This window comes from Gambusia affinis, linkage group LG10 (genome assembly GCF_019740435.1).
Source record: "Gambusia affinis linkage group LG10, SWU_Gaff_1.0, whole genome shotgun sequence".
Lineage (NCBI taxonomy): Eukaryota > Metazoa > Chordata > Actinopteri > Cyprinodontiformes > Poeciliidae > Gambusia > Gambusia affinis.
The window spans coordinates 15,876,929-15,901,211 of NC_057877.1; the positions used below are offsets into that span (position 1 = coordinate 15,876,929).

Genomic DNA, 24,283 nt, shown 5'->3' on the forward strand with positions numbered 1-24,283 from the left:
CAGCGAGGAAAAGGAGGAAAAGGAAAAGGACAACAGCCTAAGGGTGGTAAAGGGAAGAGAGGAAAATAAATGTGAACTTTTTCCTCCTCTTTTCCACATACGCATCAAGCTTCTCTGTGACAAACACATGAACTGGAGATTATTTTTAAATACTGTTTTCAGATAAATGTGACTGAAAGAGTATTTAAGCCTTGGAGACTTTGGACCTGTTCTGGTAGTGTTTAGGCTGATGCAACTTGTACATCTTTTTTAAAGATGCTTTTCCTCCCAGCAGATGAACTGCAGTTTATCCTAACTACAATAAATGCATACATGATGTTTTGTAAATATTTAAAATTTGACAATAAATGTTTTACTCTGATTAGTTGGTAAATGCTTGTTTTTATTTATATCACGTTTTGTTTTATATTTGGTTTAGACAGATCTGTAGGTCCGAGGTCTGTAAAGGTTTGGAAAAGTATGGCGTTAGCAATGCTGTAAAAACAACAGTCTCTTACAGAATTCTTCAGTTTTTACTTTTTTGTCACATTTGTTGCGGGAAGTGCCTCCACTGTATGTGAAGATTGCTCAGTAAGTCGTGTGTATGCTGAGTGTGGCAGCCGTCTTCCGGTCAGAAAGGGGGCGCTGCATGCAAAAGAGAGAACGGGAAGGCGGAGGGAGGTGGGAGAGACTGAGTGTGAGCGTAGCTGACGACCGGAGCAGCGGTTAGGGAAAAGTCTGTGCAGTTTTCTGTTAGCTGGCGCTATTAAAGGTTAACTTCCAGCCACCTTCGTGCCACTGTGTGGTTCATGTGCAAGGCGTAGAAGGCGTTAACCCCGAAGTAGGTTTTTCACTTCGGCCCTGGAGAAAGAACTCCCCTGTGTCTCCCGACCACGGTCAGAAGGCTAAGCAGGAACGGTTAACACTGGCGACCACGAAGGGACCTCCTCGCCTTGCTGGACGAGTGGTGAGCTTTCAGTAAGAGAGATAGTTGCGGCTAGCAATAAAGCCGAGAAACTGCATTAGCCCGTTGCTGAGCAACCGCAATATGGATGCCGACGCCCGTCACTCCCGTGAAAACTATGGGCTCGAAACTGATTATTCCAACCCGTTTATGACATTGGATATGTCTTCCGAGGGTGCAGAGTGTAGAAAGGCTACTGAAGAGGTGGCGGTGGAGAAATGTGAACATTACAACCCTTTTCTGTGTAACGAACGCTGTTTCGGCTCGTACGCCAAAGGAGGGGACATGTTTGCACCGCACTACGGCCCCACTCAACCACAGGCTAGCTCTACAAACACATTCGTTGCTACTGAATGTCAAGGTTATGCCCATGGGGGGAATGCAGACGACGGGATGCATTACTACCCAGCCCTTACGTTTCAAATGAAAGATAATTATACCGATACCAACCCGTTCACTTCTGCTCATGTTCGAAGCTTTGTACACAGCACGCCGGCCCCATTTAACACTGCCGTTGCAGGAAACATTACAACACATTGTAATGTTTCAAATCATTGAACAAACTTGAATTCAAGGTAGATAATCAGATTCAATACAAAATACAGTTTTCAAATAATCATAAAACTATTTTTTGTTACAAAATATTGCAGATAGTCGCCACAGGTAGTGATTACATACATTTGTTTTTGATGATATATAGTGATATTTATATTCATTATAACTATTACAAGCGTAAACTCTTGTAATAGTTAAGTGGGTAACACAGTCGACATGTTTATCTGCGCGTGAACATGGGTTATTACGGGAGGCGCCTAAAACATGGCAATGCGTTTTCTTGTCCGACAAGTCATTTTAGGATGTAATTTATTAAAGCTAATTCCGCTCAGATATTACCTATATGACATTAGCACCACAGGCACAAAGTTTTTTACAACAGTTAATCCTCAACAGGTGACACGATGATGTCTTTATGTTTTTGTTCTTTTTATGTGAAACTAGCAAAGTTCACTTTTCAGTTGGACTATCTGGAAAAAATAAAATACTATACATCTACTGTATTTTATTGTATTACTTTGGAAAAAAAATAACAGTAAAAAGGTCATACAAACCAATGAAGTATTTGGGCGAGTAGCCTATATCGTAAATAATGTTTATCGAGATCATTTAAAAGAAGGCAGAGCTCATAGGAATCTATATCGGACGGCTCCTCCTCAAAAAGTCTTGGAGCCTATTTACGTAGTACACTGGGCATTTCGACAACAATATCTTAGCCGCCATTAAATCTCGATATTTCACTGTGAGTTTTTATGCTTCGTCTCTCCTCACCACATTTTCTGGACACCTCTTTGTTTTTTCGATAAATAAGTTTGTCGACCGTGCTTTCACTTTCGGTTGATACTTGTAGGTTTGAGTTAGAGTTGCTGTGACGTCCGAAACATTAATGCCATTTATGTTATTTTAGGTTGGCTGAAAGTCTTATGTTGTGAAAACTGGATTTTTGCATTATCAACCAGCTTTTATTGCTATTTTTCCAGGCGTGTTCAGATGGACGACGAGTGGCTAGACATACATGACATGCTCAACTATGATATAGTTGCCAAAAGAATGCGACAGACGACAGAGGTCAGTTTATATCTATATTTATTCTGAAATCTTTATTTACAAATGTGTCCTAGCGTTCATTTTCTCTGTAAATAGACTGAGCCACACTGGAGATCCAGTAGTCAACATGTGGAGGATCTGCAGAGACAGGTTAGTGTTTCAACAGGGCACATGCAGAAACACATTTTAAAATGCTCAAAATAAACAATTGTGATCTAAAATCTGCTGGGGTGTACACACATACACACACAGCTCATCAATATCAAAATGGTTGACATCAAAAATGTTTGAGGGCTGCATGGTGGGGCAGTTAACTATTGCCTAGCATCATAAAAGTCCTGAGTCATAATCTTGGAATGAGGTCTGACTGCATGGATAGTTAAAATGTTTTTGCAGTAGTTGCCTTTACTCATCAATCAAATGTGGGACAGCAGCCTCCAGATCTATATCTGCTGCACTTGCTCTTACTCTGAGCCACTTGGTGAACCTAACACATGGAATTAGCATGTTTATTTGAGAAGAATTGTGAATGAACATTATTAAGAGAAAGGAAAACAGGTGAGGAATAACCTGAGGAAGCTATATCCCACATTTTGACTATCACATGGAGCACTGCTCAGTCCATCATCTGGAAGCAGAAGAGCAGGGATGCGTTTCCTTATGAGGGACAGGGAAGCTAATAAGAGTTGAAGGTGAGATGGATAAAGCAAACATAAATGAGCAATCCTGCTTTCACATTTTTATTTTGCATAAAAAGAAGTATAAATTATAAGTGAATTTAGGGATTACTAAAAGAACTACACATAAAACATTGTTTAAAATGTATTTGAAGAGTTTTAGTTTTTTACTAAGCATAGTTTTTAAAAACACCACTTTAAAGTCCAAGCTAAAGTTGTTGTCATTTGTCCTTTTCATGTCTTAAAGAATAAATGTTCCCCATCTCGTTTACCTGCTATTACCACCCTCTTTTTGCAGATCGGGATGCTTGTTTTGATTCTGTTAGCCATCATCTGCATCAAGAAGTCTTCTGGTGCTCTAATCTTTTGGCCCTTGAAATTCATCTGGGTGCTGATCTTTTACTTCGTTGTCAGTATTCTTTGGAGTTGGTTATGTGTGTACCAGGTAATCCAGAACACCTTTGATACTCTAGCTTTGTCTTTGGCTGTCATACAACATTGAACTGTTAAATGCTTTCAATATTTGTTTAGGTTGCCTTCTTTGAGCATCAAAACATCATCAGAAAAACCGTAAACCTCAATGAAGAATGTAAAGGAATACAAGAAATGGATTGGACCGATGGTTTGAAAGGTATAATTGCACTTATGAATGCATAGCAATGCAAACTAATTAAGTTGTATTGATTTGTTATCTTCACTTGTTTGAAAGGTTATTGAGTGTTATAGAGTTTCTGTATCTTTGAATCCATCCTCTCTGTAAATGGTAAATTCACCCTGGAAATGGTATTTCACAGTTGAAATTTAGCTAGCCCTGAAAATGTTTTTGTATTACCTTAAATGTCGTATCTTCCAATTTTTTGGTGGGAGGAGATTTTGTGATAAAAGTCAGGTTTGAAAGGAAAAACTGTTTTTGAATACATAGTATTTAAATGGTGTAGATGATGTGATTTGAAGTTTTGTAAGATCGTTTTTCGTCAGGCTAATTAAACTATTTTCATGCTAATCTGCAGAGGGGTTCAGAACCAGCAGGCCTCTCCATGACCCCTGTAAAGATTACTATGCATTTTTTTGAACCAGTCCTCTCCTTCTTGTATGTCCAACCAAGGTGGGTCACCTGGTGTGTGTCTTTGTGTGTCTGTTCTGAAAAAAGACAATAAGGTCCATTCTTACAGCTATGACTTTGTCCTGCTAGTTGCCCGTTTTGGAATAGTTCTGTCTCTAATTGGATAATTATGTTTATTTGTTCTTAACATTATTTTCTGTTTAGGTAGTATCATTTACCTTCAGGATTTTAATGAAAGACCCACTAAGACACTTTGGGGAGGGGATAAGTGAGCTTCATCGAGCAGTCCTAAAACATCTGCCAGTTTCCCTTCAGTTTCCAGTCTTCATGATCATCATGCTCATCATTTTGGTAATGAGAGGCTAAGGTTTCATGAACACAAATACTCAGCTCTGGATATATGATCACTTCACTAATATTTGTGCTTTATTGATACACAGTGGTTCATGAATGAAAGTGTAGAGCCTGGCTCGCAACACTACACCAAGACACCAATGAATAAGCTGCAAGACCCTCCTTCAGGAGTGAAGGATGGTGATCGGATGTCTGCATCTGACCAGGATTGTGACCAAGCTGTTGATAGAAGTCTTGTCGATAACGTGGGAAGTAGCATCACTGCAGAGACATTGGGCTTTGTCGAACCTCAACTTAGAAAAAATGCAAACAAAGAAAATGTTGAGGCGACTGAGAGTCCCTCTGTTAGTTCAAGGTTCACAAACCAGCAGAAGACACCTGAGAAGCCTGCTGCCAACACTGATGAACCAGACAGCTTATGCCCAACATTTAGGAGCAAAAAGCTACAGGCCTTAAAAGAAAAATACATTATTCATCAAGAACAGAGAAAGGATCAGTTCAAAAATAGATATAGGACAGATGCATCATTCCGGAAGAGACAAATAAATTATGTTAAGTACAAATTCAACTTTGTCCCCAGCTTTAGAGCCAGTCATAAAACCTACATGGCTGATTATATGAGGAAACTGTTCAGAGATGATCCTCTCTTTAGAAGCAGGCAAAAATCTTACATTAGGAATCGATTCAGAAACGACCCAGTCTTCAGAAACCAACACAAAAAAACAATGCGTGGATATATGAAGGCAAAGTATCACAGTGAGCCTGGCTATCGAGTTAAACATAATAAAAAATGTGCTGCCAACAGAAGAGGCAGACTATCAAGACAAGTACTTTCCAAAAATTTAACACTGCAGCATGCTTTGCGAATCAGAAGGAAGTACAAAATAAATGTAGGCTTCCACCTTGAAACTCCACGCCCTCTGATGAGTGACAAAAAACGGACCCACATATGTTTGCACCATGTGCCACAGAGCTCTTTTCCCCAATCAAGTAAAGCACTGCAAACGAGATAAATATACCAAGAATATGCGTGTGGTAGCTGATTGTCTAACAGGTGCGTATGTTCATGTGTGTGGATCTGCATGCTCTACCCCATGTTCTGTACCCGAAGAGAGGATGGGGGAGTGGATCTGCTACACATGTGACAGCCATCTAACTAGAGGAAAGATGCCATCGATTGCTGCTGCCAATAACCTTCACCTGGCTTTGGTTCCCACAGAGCTTGCGGAATTGAATGTACTTGAAAGGCAATTAATTGCAAAGATTTTATCTTTTGCAAAAATTGTTTCCTTGCCAAAAGGACAGCAAAGGGCAATACATGGAGCTGTTGTTTGTGTCCCTTCTGACATGGAAACAGTTGTAAACAGTCTTCCGAGGCCCCGTGAGGAAGCCCAGCTTTTAGAGATGAAGCTTAAGAGAAAAACCAAATATAAAGGTTACCAATACTTTTACACAGTCAACATGAAAAATGTCTTGGCTGCACTGAGAAAGCTTAAAGAGAGTCATCCAGATTACAAAGACATTAGTATAAATGAAAGTGCAACATTTGAGGGTTTCCAAGACGACCAGCAAGTTGAGGACTCGGATATGCAGGCAGAGGAGGCTGAAATGGATGCAGCAACAGACCAGCAGCCTGACCACACAGGGGCAGAGCATCAGGCACTTCGCCCTGGTCTGATCTTGGACACCTGCATGCAGCCTCCTGACATAGCACAAGAAGTATTGTCATATGGAGATGGAATTTTCAGCATTGCGCCGGCCCAGGGAAATGACCCCATCTCCTTCTTCAGTGTTCCGAGACTTGAAGCCAAGGCTTACCCTGTACATTTCCCAACTGGAGTAAACACTTTAGATGAATCCCGTCGTGTTGCACTTTCACCGAGTATGTATTCAATGTACGGCTTTTCTCAATAGATACTCGGTTTGCCAAAGACCAGAGTTACCTTTTCTTTGCTCAGTTTGTGACAGAAACTCATATTGCCAATGATAGTATGTCCATTCAGACAAGAAAAGGTAAACCAAGCACCAAAGATGGAAAAAATATTTCCAGCAAAATGCTCCAGAACAAAGAGGAGTTGGAAAAACTGATCCAAAATAAAGAGGCCACCCGTTTCATGCAACCCTTGAGAGGAACTCCCGCTTATTGGGAGAAAGGATTACGGGATTTGCACGCCATGGTGAGGCAACTTGGAAAGCCCACTTTCTTTTGCGCATTCTCCGCTGCTGAAATGAGATGGCCAGAAGTCATTGAGGCCATCAAAGGTCAACATGGGGAGCAGGTAAGTTTTTCTGAGCTTGACTGGAATGCAAAGTGTGACATTCTTAGAAGTAACCCTGTCACCATCATGCGCATGTTTGAAAAGAGAGTGGATGCACTTTTTAGAGACCTCATTCTTTCCCAAACCAGAATCCTAAATATTTTATTTGATCTATCCTTTCAATAACATTCTCATATAATTTGAGATTTGTAATAATATTTAACTTTCTATTAGTAAAAACAACAACTTTAGATTTAGATATTGAGATTCTAAATCCCCATTCTAAAGCCCAAGCTTCTACACTATGTAACGCCTCTTGTATTGCATTATACAAAGCTGACAGCAGGTGGTGCCATCTTCTCTGAACGACAGGGAAACACTAGAAGAAGAAGAAGAGAGCATGACGTTAAACATCTGCACAGGGACAAACACACAACTGGATCCATTGTACTTCTTCCTCTTCTGAATCCACTTTGACATGCAGACAAAAGTCCTTTACTTTCAACGTAATACGTAATCCTTTCCATTATCTTTCTTTCCATAATCTTTCCTAAACATAAGGTAAGTGCAATTGGTCTATAACTAGAAGGGTTTGTTGGATCCTTTCCTGGTTTAATAATTGGCACAATAATTGCTTCCTTCCACTTCGAAGGTAATCTTCCTTCTTTCCAGATCTTATTATATAAACCTAAAAGTTTTTCCTCAGCTTGATTCCCTAAGTGTTTTAACATAATATAGCATATCTGATCTTTTCCTGGTGCTGTTAATCCTGTTTTAGATATTGCTCTCTTCATTTCTTGCATAGAAAAAGAAACATCCATGACATTACCTGGAGTTGTTCCACCCTCTAAAATAAACTCATTTGCCCTTCTAAACTCATAAACTCATTTGCCCTTCTTGTCTGCTCCCTCCTAAATTTCCCCTCTTCTGTTAAATTATCTGAACTATGGATCTTTGCAAATGTTCTTGCCATTACTTCAACTTTCTCTTCATTTGTTACTGCTGTTTCTTTTTCATGTTTCAGAATTGGGTATGTTCTCTCCTGTATATTTCCCCTAATTTTCTTAATCATTCCCCAAACATTAGCTACAGGAGTTGTTCTGCCTATTGAATCACAAAATTCTCTCCATTTTGTCTTCTTTGCTTTCTTAATAACTTTCTTTGCTTCTGCTTGATCTTTTTTATATTCAATTAAATTTTTAAAATTATGTGTTCTTTTCAATATTCTAAAAGCTCGATTTATTTTCCTTATTGCTTCACTGCACTCTTGTGTCCACCAAGGGACCTCTTTCTTTCTGCTCTTACCTTTACTTACAGGGATTGTTATTTTTGCTGCTTTCAATATAACTTCCCTAATCTTTCCCTCTATACTTAAATGATTCGTATTGCATCAACAACAAATATGACAACCACACACCTCTGCCTGTCCGTGAGATCATCCAGCGAGCTGAAGTCCTCATCAACCAGGACGTGTCCTATGACCTTCTGGGGAGAAACTGCGAGCACATTGTGACCCTTCTACGCTACGGGGAAGGGGTTTCTGAGCAGGTCCATGACTGTTTGCTTTGATTTTTTCTAATGTGCCATCAGAGCATCATTGACACATTTAACTCCCAAGACAATGCCTGATGAATAGTTTCTTCTTGCAGCCATTCTTCATTTCTTTTTTTTCTTTTTTTTTTCCAAGAAATAAGTTCATGCCTCTCGAGACATTGACTGGTTGTATTTCCTCAAACTGATCTTGATCAAATCTTTAGGGGATTTTAGGGTAGAGTGTTTGACCCTTGTCTGGACCGATCTCTTACGCCCATAATCCGGCCTACGGTCATCCTGGTGCATCCAAGGCAGTGCGCTCTCACTCGAGATCATACAGCTAGCTTGAATGACTGGACACTATCTTATGGGTGTCCATGTGCAATGGTTAACAAGGTAACCTGATCTGTAATGTGCTGTATAGGTGTTAAGTTGGTGTCTGTTTAGTGGGACCAGCCCAAACTAAACCATGAGTGTATTGTCATGTGCTGTATAGAGATAAAAAAAATAAATAAATAAAAATAAATAAAAAATATCAAAGTGAAGAGGAACATGGATGCATATCTATGTACGTACATAACCCTACAAAAGCATATCTACACAACTCTCCTAATATATAAATATACTTAAATGTAAGCACCAAAAGACCTAGACCGGCAGTCATTCAACCACAGCACTATAAGTACCATCAATAAGAAGTATCGGAAGGTATAAATAATATTCATATAAGAATATGGTGAAGGTCAAAATTCCAATTAATTAATTAGGTTTAGAGTCAACAGTTATAGCGAAATTCCAGGCCTAGTTTAATTGGTTAGGTTTAGAATCAAAGTTTATAGTGAATTTCAAAATTAGTTGGTTATGTTTTAGGTCCAAGGTCATGATAAGGTTCAAAATACAAATTAATTAGTTAGATTTAGAATCAAAGAGTAATTAAAGGAATCTTTAATTGTTTTCCTGGCCAAAAATAAGGTCATCTGTTTCACTGCTTTGACATTTTTTTGAATTTTCTTGGTAGCCTCGTTCAGTATTTTTTCTAGGTGTATTCTCGGTATTTGTTGAGTTTCTGTCAAAAGTCTCTTTTCTTCCTCAATCTTATGTTGGTTAAGTTGTATTTTTTGGTACAAGATAAACATCAGTTGTACCACAAGTTCAATCCACTTTTTGAGTTTATCAATTTGGTTCGGCATTTTCTTTGTACACAAACCTCGTTTAATAAACTCACTTTTTCTTGTTTCCAGAAAATAGAAAGTTGGAAGGTACTCGTAAGGGGATATCTTGAATCCTCACGAGGAGAGGTCCCAATATTTAGTTTAGATTGGACTCTCTCTTCGTTATAAATTTATACTATAAATGAAATGATATAAATTCAAATAATCGTAATATTAATAGTATAAAATAACAATAATGTTACAGTCTGCTTTTCCTATTACAATAAATTAACTCCAAGGTAAAACTATTGTTTCTTGAACTTAATATTAATATTTTTATATATATATATACACAAAGATATAAATATATATATGTGTAAAAAACTATATATATTTTTTATATTTTTTTTCCTTTTTTTCAATTCGTTCGCCTTTCCTTAAAACTATGTTTTCCTTTAGAAAAATTCTTGGATACACTTGTGTTAATAGTAGAAATGAACAGAGTTAGATATTAATAATTAATAAAGGATTATAACTAAAGGTCAATCGATTGTATCTAAAGAAATCAAACAATCAAAATTGATGAATTAGTAATATAATAAAACCTGTTGATCAAATCACGGTTAATCAGTATTATATACAACAATAGAAAATATATGTATCTTAAATATTTTATTATGAACTTTATCAAATAGAGGAGTATTTTTTACAAGAATTAATGAACAGAAAAAGACTTTAATTATTTTAAGTTTAAATCTTTTTGCGCTCTCACTCGAGATCATACAGCTAGCTTGAATGACTGGACACTATCTTATGGGTGTCCATGTGCAATGGTTAACAAGGTAACCTGATCTGTAATGTGCTGTATAGGTGTTAAGTTGGTGTCTGTTTAGTGGGACCAGCCCAAACTAAACCATGAGTGTATTGTCATGTGCTGTATAGAGAAAAAAAAAAACCTAACCTAACCCTAACCCATCCACAATAGCACGCAGATGGGAATCACCAACCAGAAGAGCAAACTGAAAAATAAAAACAAACATTAAGGTTTGCTTATAGAGTGTTATCATTCAAACATAGATTTGTGTATGAAATCGATAAAAAATGTACCTTCTTCTCCAGAGCCTCGGCAGTAGGCAGAACCAACTTGCAGCTCCGTCTGGTCACCCAGGAAGCTGGCCACGTCTCCACGCGATGGCGACGCCCCGTCCCACGGCCTGTTTACAGATTTGCAATTATCAAGATTAGGCTTTCATGCCTCAGAAAATTTAACAACAAAACAACAAATATTTGTTCGACATACGAGACCCGGGAGAGGTCGACTGCCAACGGGGCTCCTCGTCCTGGCGAACCACGGGCGACATCTGCAAATAATTATTTAAAAAATGTTTAGATGAACTACAAACATAACTGGATTTGGTTATTCTAAATAAATGATCCTGAACTTGTCATAAACATACCTGGTAGGGCAGGCCACCCTCCAGCAGTCGGGATGTCTAGAGACATAAAATAAAATGAGTAAAGCAAATGACTGTTATCTTCTAACAATAAGTTACTAAAATGTAAAATGACAGCCTTACCTTCGTCGGCGGAGACCAAGTCGGGTTCCAAGCGCTGGGTGCGAGCGGTGGTGTCCCAGGCTGTAAACACAGAAATGATTATAATCATGCTTAAAGTCCAAACCTCTATGGGGCATCCTGTAAGACCACAGTAAAAAAAGAAGACACCTGGGGGGGAAAGCTGGTTATTTAAATAAGTGTGTGTATGTGTGTGTGTGTGTATGCGTGTGTGTGTGTGTGTGTGTGTAACTGAATGTTACTATGTGCAAAAAAAGAACTTGTCTGAATATGTAGATAAAATATGTGTCTGTAGGATAAAGAGGTATGAGTATAAATGAATTGATAAGATGATGTGGTGATGCAGAGGTGAGAATCGCAGCAGGCAGCAGTGGAAAACTTCCAAATCGCCAAGTCTCGCACAAGAGAAAAGCTGTAAATACAAGAAAAATATATTTTTATAACTGAAAGGACAGTAAAAATATACATATTTTTTTAAAATAGGTAGTTTTTTTCTTAATATAAGGACAAAGTTCAAAATATTCTGAGGCTTCTAAACAGGACTAATATACTTTTCACAACTGGTGTAAACATCTGTGCATTTTACAACTTGGTCAAAAATGTAATTAAAAAAACAGATTAAACAAATAAATCTAACAGGTTTATCTTATGTAAATGGAAAAAATAAACTTTAACCAAATTAACCAAGTCATTTACTATATAAGCTCTTTAAAGTAAAATATAAAAGTTGTTAAAACATATTAAACATCAAAATTACAAACCGATGCAAATTAAATATGGGATTCATCCTGTGTGATGAAACCTAAAATTAAACTGCAAACAATTATTCAAATACTGAAAGTCCAATCAGTATAGTACAATAACCTCTGTGGAAATGTAATTAATGCTCCTGCAGTAAAAGTACGTGCTGAACTGCATAAACCTATCAATCATGCAGCTACTTAAGCATTACATATGCACAAAATGAAGTAAAACCCGACTAAATGTCACACAAGTGTGAAGCTTTTCACAATGTGCAGAAAAACTGCTGATCAAATACAGGCAGGCTCAAAAAAGCCTGAAAGGCTTCAACTGCGTACCGCTAGCTTTGCAAACACGCCACACATAGACTTTGAATGTAAAGTCGACGGCCCTAACGCTCAAATCAAATCGATGTGAATTCAGCATTAGTATGAAGTCGTTTGAATCTAACCACTAATGTGCTTCTGACACGCAAAATAAAAGCCACACTCTCCCAGCCGGAAAAATATCTCATCCAATCCCAATGTATGACTGTATATCACATAGAGAAATGCGAACAAAATTACGAGACTTAAAAACACTGCAACATTTAATTATTTAGCTTCCTGTTGGTCTAAAACATTTCTTCACCTTTCCAAATTCCCTTTGTGTGATTTATGGGTGTGACTTCTGCAGCAAACCGGAACCATCATTTGTTTACATGTTAGCAACTTGTCAAGGTCTTACACACAAAATAAACCTAGATATTTTATTTTGTCATTCCTGGGCCAAACATAATGATAAAATCTCAGCTCATGAACTTATTTTATTAAATTCAAATTATAATTTACATCACACCAAGCTAAAATAAAATAGCTAAGTTTGTTTAGTCCATCAGAACCAGAACCGCGATGTTCTCCGTTGCTGAGTCACGCTAAAAATCAACAGAGAAATGACTGCAGGTGCTGCGCTTCAGACCATACTACACTCGAACCGAACCGAATCACACATTAACCTGTTATAGAGAGCAACTTGCGACTGGTAAGTGACGTAAGATGCACTTGCGGAACTATATCATATATCATGAGGGCTAGGAATAAATTGACTAAATCTACAAAAATCCTGTTCCATCAAGCTAGGTATGCTATCAGAGCTACAACAAAATATTCCACAGCAGTCAAACTTTTAAAATTGAGCACATTTCTCAAAGAACACATTAAGTCTAAGCAGTTATAATAATACTGTAATCAAATGAAATATTGAAATAGTATATTTTATGGAGAGAGCACAAACACTTCTTACCTTGACCGAAGCAGACTCGGAAGCAGAAAGTTCCAGAAGCTTCCACGACTTGGTAGTACGTGGCAGCCAATCAGAGATGGTGCTTTTCCCGCTTCTAAGACTAAGACTAAGACTTTTCTATTTTTAAAAACATTGTTTTTATTTGAATTTGTATAGGAACCAAACATTTGTTATATTCTTAATAACTAGAGATATAAGTCATACATATATAGTCCAAGTTTGTATGTATTCCAATAACACATTTGTAGTATATTTGTACATGAATAAACATATGATTTAAGCATTTAGGTCAGGAACAAACAAATGACCAAATAGGTTTGCAAATCAACCATAAGAAGACAGACGAAAGGAAGAAGGAAAACACACACACACACACACACACAAAAGCTGTCAGACAGGTACAATTGAAACCAATTACATTTCCCCACACCAACAAGTTTCTTTAATCTTATTTACCAGGGTCATACACATCTTCTAATAATTTTCTTCATCTATGAGTTTTGCGTCTTTAACAAATAAATAAAATGATCACCAAAACTCCTAAATCTTTTTGTGTGTATGTTATCATTTTCAAGAGAAAAGTTCTTAACATTTGTCTAATCTAAAATGTGACACTAAGACTGTCAGGTCTTTCCCAAAAAAGTGCAATAGATTTTTCTTTTGGCATACAAGAGACACATATCTATCAAAATATGCTTGTACTGGCTATATCTATGACCACTGGGATATAGTCCCAAGATAAATAGAGCAGGGTCCATTAAAAAATCTTTTGAAGTAATTCTTGCTGTTATTTTCCTAGCCTCCTCTCAAAAAGCTGGTTTTGCTACATTTCCACAACCAATGTAATAGTGTCCCTTTCTCCACCATGCATTTTTTTTAAACAAATCTAAAATATTAGGTTTAATTTCATTCAGTTTTACAGATGTGATGTATTTTCTCGTAGTCCATTAGTACAGTCATTATCTAAATCTTGTACTAATGGATTGAATGTGAGCTTTGGTGCAAGTTAAATTCTACTTCTGAGTGGTAATTTCCACTCCTAATTCTTCACTCCATTTTGTCTGAATTATATTACAAGTTTCTCCTGAAGTTGACATTAATAGATTATAAAGTTCTGATAAAATTTATAAAAAATTATGTTTTTTTTAAATAAAAGTCTCTATTTATTTGGTTAGAATGTGCTTCTATTTCTTCTTTTATTTTCAGCCTAACATGGTCTTTATTGGCTTAGACTAAAATAGCAGTGCATTCAGCGCCTCGCATGCATGTGTCTGCCTTTTTGTGTTGTGACTATCAATGAATCTATGTGTGTGTTTGTGTCAGAGAGACAGAACGTAGCAACAGTGGCAGAAACTACAATCAGTCAGAACCGTGAACACTGAACAAGCTCCAGGAGAAACCTCTGACATCTAGTTTGGGATCCAAACAACTCAGTGAGCGCTTTTCATCCTAAAAACTTTGGATCACTCTTTTTTTGCTGTATTTTTCTGTAGTTTTGCGTGGATTTACGATGGAGAAGTAAAATGGTGAGGAAGAAAAAACTACTGGTGTTTGAGTAAGTATGACATTTCTAAGCCTTTACAATACACTACTAACATAGAAACAAGCTTATTATCATGTAAGTACATATAGTTTATATGTTTCTCTTTAAATTTTTACCTCAGTAGATTACTTTCTGAAGCTGGTAGAGTTATGCTTTGATAATTAATTCATAGCCTTTTTGCAGCTTCACCATCATAAATAAATCATGCGATGGACATACTCTCTGCTCCCCTAGGGAGATATACATTTCCCCTCATTCATTGGCAACTTTGATCCAATTTAAAGTTTTTGATCACCAAAACTTTAACACTCATTTTCTCACACTTTAACCTGGTAAAACTGGAAAAAAAATAATACACAACTGAAAGCAATTTAACTTCAGGAGGCACCTATTCCTTCAGTGAAAAACAACCTGAATTCAGCAATTTTTCCCTCAGTTTCCACATTGTGTTGGTGCTATTGTAGCAGAACAGGCGACACAGGAGCTCACATGTGTATTGTGTGTGTTTGTGTGTGAGTGACCAAGCTGCTGTGTTCTCTATGTGACCTCTGTGGTGTACCTTTTATGTAGCATTCTCTTTCACAACAACATTTTTTGTCATTTACACATTCCTGCCAAATTTAACCAAAACATAAATCAAAACATAAGAATTTTTCAAATTTGGAAATTCATTTGAAGATTTCCAACCATCTGATTGGTTGGAAATCTTGTCTTCTTTTGTCTGCAGAATTTGTGGAAGCATGATGTGGGATGGATAAACAACGACCAAACTCTGCTGTAAGTCCACTGAACGTCTGTTCGCATGAATATGTTTTTTTTTCCCAGCAGTGTATGTAGGCACATGGATGTGTGACTCGGGATGGGAATCGAGAACTGGTTCTCGATTCTCTTTGATTCTTTGGAATCGTAATTGGTTCCAATAATGTATTTGCGTGGTGACGTATTTTACACGCTTTGTATTTTGATTCAGAAAATAACCAACATAGCATCACAAAAAAAAGACGATTTTAGGGCCAGTTGCAACATGAGGCTCACAATAAAAGGTCCTGGTTATTGTTTTAACCATGCATGATGCACTTTTGTTGGTCGTGTTCCGGTAAAAAATAAAATATAATAAAAAATTTAAACTTTCAAACGTTTATATGTTGTTATGTTTTGCGGCTCTAGACTATTTTTCTTTTGTGAAGGAGGCGTTAAAATGGATCTTTTGACAGTAAAGGTTGCTGACCCCTGTTCTAGTGGTTTTATTTACCAAAACAGTCCTTTTGTGACACAAAAAGATAATTTGTGAAAATAATTGTCTTTTTTGCTCTGTGTATTAGATGGCCTCTAATCATTCTGCTGACCCTGACCCCTCTGCTGACCCTGAAACCTCTACTGAGCCAAAGCCAGGAGACCTCATAGAGATATTTAGATCAGGGTACCAGCACTGGTGTCTCTACCTGGGAGATGGACTTGTCATCAATTTAACACCTGTTGGTCAGTAGAGAGTGACAAATCCCAGTGGTTCCTATAGCTTAACTTGAGTAAAACTCTGCCCCTCGTAAATAAATGAAACACCTGCTTTTAAAAGTAGAGTTTCTCTGCATTACATACACTCAACAGATGTAAATCAATGTCTGTCATGGCTTAGCTAAAAGTTGATTTTTTGCCTGGGGACAGAGCTATGAAAATGGATGCAAAAGAAAAGAGACATAGGGCATAGGTACAGCTTCCTGCAGGAATGCAAACAGAGCTACAATGCAGTAATTTACAAAAAACAATCTTCTGCAAGATGTAAAGATTTATGTTCACAACATATCTGCACTCTATGTGATAGAGTTTGAGCTATTTTGAAAGTAAGAAATTCAGAAATGCAGAGAAGGTAACAAACCGAAAATCAAATTATGGCGAAAGTTTCTACTTTAAATAACAGATCCAGGATCAGCTATTTAAATCCATTCCACACTTTTGAAAAAAAAAGTTTCTGCTTATTGTGGATACTTGTTAAATATTATCCCAAAGCAATGTCAAATCTTTTTCTCTCCATTGTTAGTAATGGAAAACAACCATTGTAATCCTATTTTTTCCTTTTAAGTTGCTTTAACAAGCTACAAGAACTGCTTTTTTTTCTATCTTGAGATATGAGGTTCAAAATACAGTGACGTTTTGATCACTGTAACAAACATTTCTCCGTTTTTTTACTTTTAATGATTAAAAATGGTGTCTCACACAGATGAGAGCCAGGCAGCCGCCATGTCCAGCGTCAAGTCTGTGTTCAGCAGGAAGGCTGTGGTGCGCATGCAGCTGCTGAAAGAGGTGGTGGGAAACGATTCGTACCGCATCAACAACAAGTATGATAACAACCACGCACCTCTGCCTGTCCGTGAGATCATCCAGCGAGCTGAAGTCCTCATGGACCAAGAGGTGTACTATGACCTGCTGGGGAGCAACTGCGAACACTTTGTGACCCTTCTACGCTACGGGGAAGGGGTTTCTGAGCAGGTCCATGACTGTTTGCTTTTTTCTAATGTGCCATCAGAGCATCATTGACACATTTAACTCCCAAGACAATGCCTGATTAATAGTTTCTTCTTGCAGCCATTCTTCATTTTTCTTTTTTTTTTACAATAAGTTCATGCCTCGAGACATTGACAATGGTTGTATTTCCTCAAACTGATCTTGATCAAATCTTTAGGGGATTTTAGGGTCTTAAATTTCTCTTCTGAACTTCACACTCATTTTTATTACAGTGTATATATATGACACTGTATTATGCAGCATGGGCTTAAAAAACTGAAGGCGATAGACAGTGAAGAGGGGGAGAATGAGCTTTTAGGCATCTTCAAAAAATCCAGAAAAAATGTTTATCGAGGCATCTTTCTTTTGGAAGAAAATAATTGGGCCTTTGTAATTAAGTGGAGAGGTTATAATGGATATTATCCATTTGTTTGTAAGTTTACACTTTATATTTATATTAATGGCACAGAACTAATGTATACTGTTTCTCTTAATTTTAGTTTGAGTAAGTTTTATAAATGATTCTTTTAGTTTCATTTAGCCACAAGTAGTTTAGCTAATAATCATGTAAGGCAGTTAATTGTATAATATTATGGGTTCATTTTTATGTTTTTATTTACAGTTTCACAAATTTGTCCTGGAAACATTGTTAATGAAGATGAAGATAAACTGATGTCAACTTTACTTTCATGTCTGAGTTGATAAATTTTTGCAATACTCAGGACACTCGTTTAGCTATCTGTCACTTCTCGTAGCTCTATCAGTATGGGGACAGAATATGCAGTACTACTAATACAAAATAAAGGGTGCGTTTGGTCATGCTGAATCCACGTCCTGTGCTCTTCCTTGTCTCTGCAGGCTTCAAGGGCCATGGGGGCCATCAGTCTGGTGACGGTAGCAGCCAGTGCCTTCTCTGTCCTGGGACTGATCAACACACGGTCCAGAAACAGGCCTTTCTGAACTCTGAGATCTGCACTGCAGGCTGTTGTTCCCCAACGTTCATGCAACTATAATAAAAGAATCCAAAAACAAAAATGAACTGATGCTGTCATGGAAAAATTACTATAAGGTCACATTTGCTGGTCATGTCATATGATATGCTTATGAACTATCACCAAAAGAATTATTTGGGTTTCATGTAGAAGGTTAGAAGTTGTTTTTCCACTACTGCGTCAGAACCAGACTATCTCTCCCTTTGTTTAATTCTTTATCGTTGGTATAAAACTCATGTGTTGTCTCTGCCTGGGAGAGCTTAGCAAGCTTTTCATCCAGACCTGCTTCATTACTGATTGTCCTACAAGCTCTCTGTATTGTGCACAATATATGAATAAACCTGACTGAGTGATTTCACCTGAACAGTGCTTGGAAATAGAATTTTTTCCACGACAATTTGGTGCCGTGACCCGGATCCCTCGACTGGACATCCGAGGACGTCGACGAACAGCGTTAAGGCGCCAACCTGGACTAAACACCAGCCTCAAACCTCGATTAGGATTTAAGAGAGAAGAGGGCTGTTGGTCGGCTCCACGGATCCAGCGCTGGGATCAACGAACTCAAAACCACTGTTATCAGGTGGGATACTCACTCAGGCTAACAAATTAATTTTACAAATTCTAAATTATAAAATCTAAAATAGTGAAGGATCCGATAAACCTTTCACCCTGGGGAATAGAGATTGGCGTGTTAAGAAAAAAACGTTGGGTTAAAGTCCCACGAGAGAATAAATAAAAGAAAAGAAAAGAAAAGAAAAATATAAAAATAATAATAAAAAATTAAAAATAAAATAATAATAAAAAAAATAATAAAACAAACAAAAATAATAAAAACATAAGTGTGGGGTGAATGTCCCCTCGACAGCCGGTTTTTAGACCGAGGAAATGATAAAGGGAACCACTAGTTTCTAGGCTGAAGGTCCTAGTTAAAGCCCTTATCGGTGAATAAGGCAGGTATTTTCTTCAGTTTTAGTTTTTTTAAATTAGGGGAATTAAACCTTTAGAGAATCCTAAAGACCTTAATCGGAAATAAAGGCCCCTCTTAAAGGAGTAAGAGGCAGAGCGACCACAAAGCTGATTTGTTGGATTCTGCGAAGACGTTTGCAGTCTAAAGAGGATATCCCACCCAATTCAGGAAGAATGGGTCTACGTGGTTCCAGAATGCAATCTTCCTCAGGGTGAATTGTTTGACTATTTGATAATGAAATTTAAAAACAAAGAGTGTGCTTGGTGTGAATGAATGTGTGGAATGATTTTAAATGTGGAATTTTCCCTGCAAAGTCAATTAGAAGCAGAGAAAAACAAATAAGGAAAGAAAATGCTGAACATAAATATTTAGTGGATAAATTACTGGCCTTCATATTTAAAACAAAATTTGTTTCGCTTTGATTTTTTCTCTTTGAACAAAAATGATTTTATTTCTTAAAAGTATCAATCAATAAACTTATTTATAAGGGACCCTTTCTTACTAAAGGCATACTGGATGGAGATTAAATGACTAAAACTATATGACCATGCAAAAGGTTAAAATATGATTCATAAATACATACTGTATGTATAGAAAAAACAAGGAAGGTAACAAAACAAGCCCTAATCAACTTCTACTTGCTTCTCTTTCTCTCTGTCTGAGCCTCACTGCAGTGCATCTGACCTCTGACCTCAACTCCTCAAACCTGTCCTCCCATGGACCGGATGCTGTCCCTTCTACAAAACCAACTGATGAAAGTGACCAAGAGAATCAAGAAGATGAAGAAGACAAAGAAAACCTCCATCACATTCAGGGGACGACTGTCAGGTCTCCTGCTGGACATTCAGACTGAAAACTGAGTGCAACTGAGCTTTAAAATCCTCCACTGGTCTGAATCAGTGTGGAGAAAGAAAAGATAAACATGCTTCTGAGCTGTGACAGAAGAAGACGAATAACTGTTTGATGCCTTTTTCATCTTTGGACAACATGGACATTGACTGAGGGACGATTTGGACAACCCAAAGAGCCAACACGAGAACCAGTTGGACAGACAGGAAGCCGGAGGAGAGAGAGACGGAGGATTTCGCTGCAGCGATGCCAGCAGCAGGAGTGGAAAGGAGCAAAATAAAAATAAAAGACATTTAAGATAAGTTATACACACACATACAGCCACTGCAACGAAGACTGCTTGCTACTAACCCTGTACACATTTAGAAATTAGTGAGAAAGAATGTCTTCAAAAGAGTTTTGTGCCCCTGTTATCTCTGAGTCCTGAACAGAAGAACCTGTATTAAAGGTCCTTCGGGTCCATGAGCCATAGATTGAGAAACTGTGAAGGGAAACTGTAATAACTGTGCTTCTGTAATGAAATTATGCCATTGAAATATAACAAATAAGATGTTGGAGAACATTTTAACCAAAGCTATGGTTCTGAAAGAAAAGTTTTAAAATAAATAAATCATTTAAAAGCTGAACTGTTGCAGACACAGATAGTAAATATAATGTTATCAATGAGAATTACAAAGTGGTCCTATATAAAATACTGGTGTCCCTTGACTTTCCTTTCTTTTTGAAATTCTATGCTGTATTACATAAAATATTACTAATTTTTTTTCCTTTTGTGTTAAGAATTACAAAACCTTGCTACTGCTGTGTTTATAATGTTTTGGTATACCATATAATATTTGGTTGCGTTTAAATTGAACAAAGGAAAGTTTCTATAAAATACAGCTGTGATAAATTTGAACTTAGAGGTTAAAAGGATTTTGTTGTCCTGGAACTACTAGTTATGAAAAAAACTAAATAATTTAAATAATTAATGAAGCGCTTCAGCAAAAACTTGATCAATTGGTTGATATGATCCTAAATTTCTACCTTGATCTTCACTAACTGAAATCATCTGACTAAACCTGACTTGATGCAGTTTGTTGATGGTTCTGCATAATGTGACCATGCTACTGATCTAACCTTGTTTGCTGTTTTGCATACATCACCTATGTTTGGCTCCATGTTCAAACATTTTCCTGCTAAAACGTCTGTGCTAGTAGCACTAACTGATGCATGAAAACTAATTGCTTGTGTGCTATTATTCTCACTGATTCCAAGATTCTTATTATGTTGTCTTATTGCTAAAACTTGTCCACTATGCTTTGTCGAGCCTCACAGACAGTGAAAACCTTCCTTCCATTTCCTGCCAAAGTGCTGCAGCCATCAGACCAGTTGACGGGTTGTGATGAAGGATTTTCAGAGGAAGGACTGGAACTCCAAATGCTGGCAGAGGCCGTTCCAGAGGATTTTCCAGGTGTAACTGGTGACCAACACACCTGCTGAAGTCCAGGAAGGAACAACCTGAATCCACACCAACCACTGTGAAGGACTACCTGTCTGTAATGTGACTACGTCACAACTCTAAATCTGAAACAACAACAGATTGGTGTTAAGTGCTAGTAACCTCTGACACCCAACATTCCAGAAGAGGAAAGAAACGGAATGAGGGAATATGGAAAATAACAACAACCATTGGTTGCTTTTGTACGTCAAAAGGCTCCCCAACCAAAGAACTATTGCTGGTCCACTGGCGAGTGGCCGAAGTGGGGAGTGAAGACTGAAATAAATATTTAGTAAAGATCCTGAGAGAGAAAGAAGAAAAACAAGGACGTTCATTACTCATTGTTCCAGTTACAGACATTTGTGTTGGTTATTTCTAATATTTCTTGTTGTTGTTGTTTGTTTTCTTTGTAAATGTTTTAATGTTTGTTTTTTTTCTCCTCCTTAATTAGTTTTGTATTATGTTTTTATTTTATTGTTTCTTGGATTTTTATGTCTTTAATCATTGGTATGATACCTCCTCACTTTTCCTGGACAGAACATATACAGGGCCGCCTCCCTGGCAAGGAGGGGTTGCAAGATAAGTTTTCCTACCCAACTCAGAGAAAATATTGTTATGGAGTAGACAAGGTTGCTGCCGGTAGGTTTTTCGTATCTTGCGTATATGTTCCTTTTGTTACATCTTCCAGGATAGTGTTGTGTTATGACTGAGGAGGGAAATGTGTTGATTAATATTAAATATTTTCATATTTATTTATAATCAAAAGGGGGGAAATGTCATGGAAAAATTACTATAAGGTCACATTTGCTGGTCATGTCATATGATATGCTTATGAACTATCACCAAAAGAATTATTTGGGTTTCATGTAGAAGGTTAGAAGTTGTTTTTCCACTACTGCGTCAGAACCAGACTATCTCTCCCTTTGTTTAATTCTTTATCGTTGGTATAAAACTCATGTGTTGTCTCTGCCTGGGAGAGCTTAGCAAGCTTTTCATCCAGACCTGCTTCATTACTGATTGTCCTACAAGCTCTCTGTATTGTGCACAATATATGAATAAACCTGACTGAGTGATTTCACCTGAACAGTGCTTGGAAATAGAATTTTTTCCACGACAATTTGGTGCCGTGACCCGGATCCCTCGACTGGACATCCGAGGACGTCGACGAACAGCGTTAAGGCGCCAACCTGGACTAAACACCAGCCTCAAACCTCGATTAGGATTTAAGAGAGAAGAGGGCTGTTGGTCGGCTCCACGGATCCAGCGCTGGGATCAACGAACTCAAAACCACTGTTATCAGGTGGGATACTCACTCAGGCTAACAAATTAATTTTACAAATTCTAAATTATAAAATCTAAAATAGTGAAGGATCCGATAAACCTTTCACCCTGGGGAATAGAGATTGGCGTGTTAAGAAAAAAACGTTGGGTTAAAGTCCCACGAGAGAATAAATAAAAGAAAAGAAAAGAAAAGAAAAATATAAAAATAATAATAAAAAATTAAAAATAAAATAATAATAAAAAAAATAATAAAACAAACAAAAATAATAAAAACATAAGTGTGGGGTGAATGTCCCCTCGACAGCCGGTTTTAGACCGAGGAAATGATAAAGGAACCACTAGTTTCTAGGCTGAAGGTCCTAGTTAAAGCCCTTATCGGTGAATAAGGCAGGTATTTTCTTCAGTTTTAGTTTTTTAAATTAGGGAATTAAACCTTTAGAGAATCCTAAAGACCTTAATCGAAATAAAGGCCCTCTTAAAGGAGTAAGAGGCAGAGCGACCACAAAGCTGATTTGTTGGATTCTGAAGACGCTTTGCAGTCTAAAGAGGATATCCCACCCAATTCAGGAAGAATGGGTCTACGTGGTTCCAGAATGCAATCTTCTCCTCAGGGTGAATTGTTTGACTATTTGATAATGAAATTTAAAAACAAAGAGTGTGCTTGGTGTGAATGAATGTGTGGAATGATTTTAAATGTGGAATTTTCCCTGCAAAGTCAATTAGAAGCAGAGAAAAACAAATAAGGAAAGAAAATGCTGAACATAAATATTTAGTGGATAAATTACTGGCCTTCATATTTAAAACAAAATTTGTTTCGTTTGATTTTTTCTCTCTTTGAACAAAAATGATTTTATTTCTTAAAAGTATCAATCAATAAACTTATTTATAAGGGACCCTTTCTTACTAAAGGCATACTGGATGGAGATTAAATGACTAAAACTATATGACCATGCAAAAGGTTAAAATATGATTCATAAATACATACTGTATGTATAGGAAAAAAACAAGAAAGGTAACAAAACAAGCCCTAATCAACTTCTACTTGCTTCTCTTTCTCTCTGTCTGAGCCTCACTGCAGTGCATCTGACCTCTGACCTCAACTCCTCAAACCTGTCCTCCCATGGACCGGATGCTGTCCCTTCTACAAAACCAACTGATGAAAGTGACCAAGAGAATCAAGAAGATGAAGAAGACAAAGAAAACCTCCATCACATTCAGGGGACGACTGTCAGGTCTCCTGCTGGACATTCAGACTGAAAACTGAGTGCAACTGAGCTTTAAAATCCTCCACTGGTCTGAATCAGTGTGGAGAAAGAAAAGATAAACATGCTTCTGAGCTGTGACAGAAGAAGACGAATAACTGTTTGATGCCTTTTTCATCTTTGGACAACATGGACATTGACTGAGGGACGATTTGGACAACCCAAAGAGCCAACACGAGAACCAGTTGGACAGACAGGAAGCCGGAGGAGAGAGAGACGGGGGAGGATTTCGC

At 37.5% G+C, this 24,283-nt stretch overlaps 2 protein-coding genes across 5 annotated transcripts in view; both read left to right on the forward strand.

The window, feature by feature from the left end:
- LOC122838677 (chloride channel CLIC-like protein 1) overlaps positions 1–24,283 on the forward strand; it is a 71,472-nt gene that overhangs the window by 12,053 nt on the left and 35,136 nt on the right. For both annotated transcript variants that reach the window (XM_044129494.1, XM_044129495.1), the window contains exons 3-6: positions 2,479–2,566; positions 2,642–2,695; positions 3,521–3,667; positions 3,754–3,853. In XM_044129494.1, coding sequence (XP_043985429.1) covers positions 2,479–2,566; positions 2,642–2,695; positions 3,521–3,667; positions 3,754–3,853 — 389 coding nt within the window. The remainder of the gene's footprint in view (positions 1–2,478; positions 2,567–2,641; positions 2,696–3,520; positions 3,668–3,753; positions 3,854–24,283) is intronic.
- Positions 4,262–22,985, forward strand: LOC122838676 (phospholipase A and acyltransferase 1-like). Of its 3 annotated transcripts, XM_044129492.1 has the most exons (8): positions 4,262–4,327; positions 4,490–4,636; positions 4,726–8,445; positions 14,671–14,732; positions 15,448–15,497; positions 16,043–16,199; positions 16,936–17,204; positions 18,078–22,985. In XM_044129492.1, the coding sequence occupies exons 5-8, from the start codon at positions 15,471–15,473 to the stop codon at positions 18,177–18,179; spliced, it is 555 nt and encodes a 184-aa protein (XP_043985427.1). In that variant the 5' UTR covers positions 4,262–4,327; positions 4,490–4,636; positions 4,726–8,445; positions 14,671–14,732; positions 15,448–15,470; the 3' UTR covers positions 18,180–22,985. The 3 variants fall into 3 exon arrangements, with proteins under 3 accessions (XP_043985427.1, XP_043985425.1, XP_043985428.1); XM_044129493.1 differs by lacking the exons at positions 4,262–4,327; positions 4,490–4,636; positions 4,726–8,445; positions 14,671–14,732 and adding an exon at positions 14,374–14,610; XM_044129490.1 differs by lacking the exons at positions 14,671–14,732; positions 15,448–15,497; positions 16,043–16,199; positions 16,936–17,204; positions 18,078–22,985 and having other exon boundaries at positions 4,726–7,447.

Coding starts and splice junctions, on each gene's coding strand:
- LOC122838676 (XM_044129490.1), top strand. CDS start 5,600: ATGTGCCACAGAGCTCTTTTCCCCAATCAAGTAAAGCACTGCAAACGA.